Source organism: Laccaria bicolor, genomic scaffold (assembly GCF_000143565.1).
Source record: "Laccaria bicolor S238N-H82 LACBIscaffold_357 genomic scaffold, whole genome shotgun sequence".
Taxonomy (NCBI): domain Eukaryota; kingdom Fungi; phylum Basidiomycota; class Agaricomycetes; order Agaricales; family Hydnangiaceae; genus Laccaria; species Laccaria bicolor.
Window position 1 is genome coordinate 1560 of NW_001890212.1, and position 6580 is coordinate 8139.

A 6580-nucleotide genomic window follows, 5' to 3' on the forward strand; every position below is an offset into this window, starting at 1 on the left:
TTGCATCCAGAACTTGGATCTGCAGCTTCTCTGCCTCTGTGTATTTTCCCAGTTTATAATATGTTGATGCTAGATGTCCCATGTCACTGATTGTGTATGGGTGTTCCACTCCAAGAATTCTGGTACTTGCATCCAGAACTTGGATTTGCAGCTTCTCTGCTGCTGTGTATTTTCTCAGTCTATAATATGTTGATGCTAGACTTCCCATGTCACTGATTGTATCTGGGTGTTCCACTCCAAGAATTCTGGTGCTTGCATCCAGAACTTGGATCTGCAGCTTCTCTGCCTCTGTGTATTTTCCCAGCTTTTGATATGTGGCTGCTAGATGTGCCATAGCATTGATTGTATTTGGGTGTTCCACTCCAAGAATTCTGGTGGCTGCATCCAGAACTTGGATCTGCAGCTTCTCTGCCTCTGTGTATTTTCTCAGGTTTCGATATGTGGCTGCTAGATTTGAAATGGCAGTGATTGTATCTGGGTGTTCCACTCCAAGAATTCTGGTGGCTGCATCCAGAACTTGGATCTCCAGCTTCTCTGCCTCTGTGTATTTTCCCAGGTTTCGATATGTGGCTGCTAGATTTGACATGGCAGTGATTGTATCTGGGTGTTCCACACCAAGAATTCTGTTCCTTGTATCCACAACATTAATCTGTAAGTTTTCTGCTTCTCTTGAATAGCCTTGTTCCATCAACAATATCCCACACTTGGCATAAGAATCATCTAAGTAAATGACACCATTCTTGAAATGCTCCATACTTGTTCTTATATGTGTTACCAAGACCCTCTGAAATCCATATGGCTGGCCTTTACCCCATCTTAGTGAACAAGACAAAGTAACATATGCCATTAGACAACATTGTTTCTTCTTATTTGAAAGCATTCTGTCTCTGCCCCATGTATGGACCAGTGGATGCATTGCATACACACCATCAGATGGGCCTTTTTTGATCAAGGAGAATGACAGTAATATTCGGACTCCCTCTTTAAAGACAAAGTTATCCCAAGTGCCTGATTTATTGAGAGAAAGTAGTCTCCGGTCCAACAGAGAACTGGCAAGAGGTAACTTTGAGCCAGAAATTTTCTCATTTTCCTGGAGAGCAGCATAAAAAAAGATGTCTTCAGTAATCCCCTCATGATGGAAGAAAGGGAATAATTCCAGAAGGAGTATTGCACTATTGGCTGCTTTGGCCTTATGAGAATTATCAGGTTTAGCCCTTCTCTGAATTTCTTTGTATGATAACTCCCAAGTTTCATAAACAGTTTTGTTATACTTAGAAGCTCCAGTAAAATCTGAATGAAATAATAGTGTCTTTCGGTGCTCTGAATATTTTGCAAGATAGTCTCTGATAGTGGTTGCTCCAGAAGCAATGTAAGCACCAGCCTGATCAATTGCAAGAGGAACACAGAAGAGCTCTTTCACAATCTTAGAAGCTTCAGATTGAAACTCCATTGAAGATGAATTCAAGCAACTAGCTTTTAGAAGTAATTCAAGAGCATCATTCTCTTCCATCTCAGTTACTTCAAGAGAGTTCTCAGGTGAAGTTAGAGTTCTCATGGCAGAGTTGCGACTAGTTATCAGAATATTTCCACCCCTTCCAGGTGGAAGATAAGCTTCCAGCTCAGCAGGTGATAAAACATCAGCATTGTCAAACACCATTGCATAGTTCTCTTTCAGCAAGCCAATCCAACAAAGAGCAGATTCAGGTGACCCATCCAGAGCAGAAGACTGAGCCTCAGGAAGGTTACAGATACCCTTCAGTGCCTGTGTGATGGTGCTAACTGAGGATGCATCAATCCAAAAAACAAGAGAAAAGCTGAAGGTAATTGAATTTGAATTAAAAGGCATTGGAATGGTATTCAGTAGATACTCACTGGTCAGACATCTCCTCAACAAACTTCAAGCAAATTTGAGTCTTTCCAATCCCCCCCATTCCATGCAACAGGAAGAACTTTCTCTTCTTAGCTCTGCCATTTGTGTTGGTAAAAAAATGCCTCTTGAGTTTGGTGATAACTTCTGTCCGTCCTGTGAACCGATTGCTTGGGTTTGGCATGAGGGGGATGACCCCATCGGACATAGTCCTATTGCCGTTGTGGATGTTGTGGATGTGCATCTGCCAGAGATCCGTACTCTCAGCTTCGTTCACTGGTACATTAACACGATAACCATTCTACTCACAGTGTTAGCATTATTGAATGTGCTGTTGTTAGCAACAAAGTGGTGAGCGCCCGCAAGAACGTTCGCTCCGCTCATGTTGAGATATCGACGATGGAAAGGTTTTGGATGAGAGAGGGAAAGGAAGGAAGGGGAGTGCCCAGACGCCAAAAGACCCCCAATCATGCCACGGGTTGGTCTATTTGTATATATGTATTATGGATACACAAGCACGTGCCTTGGCACAAGATTCTCCTTTCCTTCGTTCTTCGGCCGCTTACCTGATTCTGTGGACTGGCTCGACTTTCTAGCATGTTGGTACTTTGCAAGCTCCCTTCGTCCGTGAATGTGGTTGCGGCTGCGAATGTGGAGTTTAACGACGAGTTGCTCACGGTTAAGCGCTTGGGTGGACCCGGTGATCGATCGACGCTTAATGACCACCTGGCATCACACTCACCAGCACCAGCACCAGCAGCAGTATGAAAACGCAACGGTGTATGAAAACCCTACGTTGGCATACCGCACACATAACATATTCGATGTATCAGCGTCCAGCGCATCCTCCACCGCCTCTTCAGCATTCCCAACACACTTTTCCTCATCCTCCGCCACCACCGCCAACAATGGCGCAGGGAGTCAATCAAGCAGCCTACACGACGCTTATCAACAACACCCATTCGACTCTACCCTCCCAGCGATAAACAGTGGGATGCGCTACGACCCTCCTTCTCCTTCCTCCCCTCCCCTCCCTCCCTCGTCCACCACGAACCTACCACCATCATCGTTCCACTCCGCCCACGCCCACCTAACACGACACACATGCTCACCAGCATCCCGCTCCCGCCCCAGATCATGTCCTCCCTCCTCCAGCTCTGCTCCTTTCCCACCGTCATCCGCCGCAAATGGGTCAGGCGGTATGGGGCCTGCAAGGACGACTAGAGCCAGGAGGAATGATAGCATACCTGGCACTTCCCGCCTCCTTTTGGTGTTCACCTGAGGCCCCATGCCATTGTCATTCCAGGGTGTAGGATGGGTAGTTCCCGGGGAGTATTTTGGGTGCAATGGCGCATGCGGGCAGTTCCTTGAGCACTTCTTCAAATGGAGGAGGAGGGGGGGGGAAGGGAGTCGGTGGTATATGCCTGGACAGAGTCAGAGCTAGCTCGTATGCCTCTTTTTCTCGGCGTGTTTCGTGTTTTCGTGAAGCTGATGAACGACGAAAACAGAGCCTCGGAATATTCACTCCCCACACCCAACGACCATCATCAACGATACACCCCTTTCGTGCTTTCCTCATCTCAAGACATGCTCACCATCTCCCGCCTTTGCACCATCATTCCCACCACGCACATTCGCACTCGCTGCCGAAGGGGTTAGACACGCAAGCTGTCAATTTGATATCGCTCCCTCTTACGATCCTCTCCCCCCTCAAAATCAAACTCAAGGTCAAGCACAACAAGTCCAGCTCCCCCCCTCCTTCCTCGGGGGCCGCACCACCACAACAACAACAGGGCCAAGAACTAGGACAACAACAAGCAGTAGGCGATAAACAAGCCCTACTAGCCAACGAGAATAGACGAAGGAGGAGGCGCGAGAGCCATAATGCCGTTGAGAGACGACGGAGGGGTAATATTAATGAGAAGATTAGTGAGCTTGCTACGTTGATTCCGGAGTGTATGTTGGATGTTGGCGGTGAGTTCGTTTTTTTTGGTTTTGGTTCCTCGCCTTTCCTTTTGTATTGCGTTGGATCCCCGTCTGTTCCCCCCTCTTGTTGGTTGGTGGTTGTTGCGATTATTTGCTTTTCTGCGGGTTGCACGTTTCCTTGGATTGGATCGCCTTTCTTTTTCTCTTGCGTTGCATCCCCATCTATTCTTGAATCCCTTGTTCGATTACGTTCCTTGTTACTCCTCCATCCCCAAACCCGAACTCAAACTAACCCCCTCTCCCCCAGGTCCAAACGGAACCGGAAATGGAAACGGCAACGCCTCTTCCCGATCCGCCGCTTCCCCAGGCGCAAGCAGCGGCGGGATCATGTCAAACGGTCTCCCGGACCCAGATTAGATGCTGACACCCGTCGACGTGTTGAATGGGCTTAACAATCTTAATCCCACCGCGAATGGCTTGAACGGGACGCCGACCAGGAAAGATTCGTTGGGCGAGGAAGCTGGAGGAGGGGGAGGGCAGCAGGGAGGGGATGGGGGTGTTGTCAAGGCGAATAAGGGTATGATTTTGAGGAAGAGTGTTGAGTATATTAGGTGGGTTTATTTGTTTTCTTTCCCAATGAAACCAATATTAACACTCCTTCTGTTACTATCTAGATACCTACAACAACTCGTAACAGCACAAGGCGCATGCAACCGCGAGCTCGAACAAGAACTCAAAGCCTACCGCCGACGATCACGCAGCTCTTCAAGCATGGAACCACCACTTTCCGATTCAGCGAGTACAGCGGCTGGGGGGGACGGCAGCAACATGATCCTCCACGACGAGCTGCACCACTTCCACCATGGTGGGCATGGGCATATGGGGAGACTGCCGAGTATGCCAGAGGAGGGCGGGGACGACGGGGACGATCTACGTCTGACAAGTGAGCGAGTCGGAGTTCTTGGCATTTGGCAAACTCATATCAATAATCAGCAGTATCTAAAGCCAATCTCAGCTCCTCCTTGATGGAGCTCAAGGCTGTTGGGATTGCGACATTTTTAATGGCCGTTGGGGCCGTAACAGTTATGTGGAATGTAAAGAGCGCGCTTGGGGTTAACGACGTATGCGACAGTCATCTCTTCTAGCTATCAATTATCTCCTCACTAATGTAATGCAGGCACAAGAGTTTGGCGAAAAGATGTGAATGCCATTCTGGTCCGCGCTTCCGAAAGACTTATTGTCAAGCATCTACCGACCAGCTGCAACTGACGAAGATTACCTTGATGCTTATGAAGTTGTGCCATTCGAGGTGGAGGGTTGGACGTGGGTGGAGGCTGAGAAGAGGCTTATGATGAGGGTGGGTTTCCGTCGTGGGCTCAGATTGCTATGCGGGAGACTGAGGCTGAGGCGAGGGTAGAAAGAGTTAGACAGCAGAGGGAGATGGATGAGAAATGTGGTAGCCTTGCGTTGATTATCGATGTGCTGGCTTCCTTCTAATGCAAAATCGTGTGCAGGAACCGCTTTTCTAAATTTATTTGCGGGGCTTCGACTCTTCCCCTTGCTCGTCTCCATTTTCCGCAGTGGGTATTTGTCCTTGCCTCCTTGTGCACTTTGAGAAGGATTATCAGAGCAGCCGACGAACTGTGAGTTTTTCTCTTTCCGCAGCTGGCACGTTACACAACCAAGGCCCAAGTGCGATATACGGCAAATGCCAAGGAGTCTCCGCCCTGTAACATTTTGTATCGAATGCCAAAAAGGAGTCTCCCTCCGCCCTCATGGTTTCGTATCCCCGATTTCGGATCACAGCTCCTGTGCTCTTCTTTTCCAGTTCGCTCCTACTTATGTCCATTTTTATCGCCATTGCAAAGCATTGCACACGAAAGTACTGATGAATGAAGGGAAAGGCCGAGTCATCATCATCTCTTTCTTTCGCTGGGTGGGATCATGTGTCATCGATAACTCTTTCTTGTTATTGGCGCTCAACTTTGAATTCTGCTCAACCTCATCCGGCATAACACATACTAGGCCTTTGGGAAGAAGTTCTATTAAAAGTAAGATACATGTCAGATAAGACTTGACTTTTCCTGACGCACCCTCCCAAGTTCAGCATGGAAGCCACAATTCAATGCCCGGAACCTGTGATTTCAAATATTTCGGCTGAGATTCGTCCATACATATTCACTAGTGGCTACCACTATTTATGATTAATCTATGACAACTGTCCAAGAGCCATTGTGTATAATGCCACAGGTTTTATGAAAGGCATCTCATTAGGATTGCCCACCTATTTCATTCAATTTGTCACTGGAATCTTTCATAAGTTATAGGCAAGGATAATGAGATATCATGGGGATATTTCATTAGGCTCTTTGGCCCTTTCATTATCATTTCTGAGACTTTTCATTAGGATATTTCATTAGGCTGCTTCGCTTTTTCATTACCATTTCATAGAATTTTCATTAGGATATTTCATTAGGCTCCTTGGCACTTTCATTACCATTTCTTAGAATTTTCATTAGGATATTTCATTAGGCTCCTGCGCTTTTTCATTATCATTTCTTAGAATTCTCATTAGGATATTTCATTAGGCTCCTGCGCTTTTTCATTATCATTTCTTAGAATTTTCATTAGGATATTTCATTAGGCTGCTTCGCGTTTTCATTACCATTTCATAGAATTTTCATTAGGATATTTCATTAGGCTCCTTGGCACTTTCATTACCATTTCATAGAATTTTCATTAGGATATTTCATTAGGCTCTTGGCACTTTCATTACATTTCTTAGAT

At 46.7% G+C, this 6580-nt stretch overlaps 1 protein-coding gene across 1 annotated transcript; it reads left to right on the top strand.

Annotated features, from left to right (window-relative positions):
• Positions 1–2585: 2585 nt before the first annotated feature.
• LACBIDRAFT_336159 (uncharacterized protein) lies at positions 2586–5682 on the top strand (the record flags this gene model as incomplete). The annotated part of the gene is made up of 10 exons (XM_001891088.1): positions 2586–3066; positions 3527–3796; positions 3823–3841; positions 4291–4404; positions 4468–4736; positions 4790–4887; positions 4971–4993; positions 5039–5150; positions 5375–5436; positions 5622–5682. 10 exons carry the CDS (start codon positions 2586–2588, stop codon positions 5680–5682), a joined length of 1509 nt encoding a protein of 502 aa, XP_001891123.1.
• Positions 5683–6580: the final 898 nt, after the last annotated feature.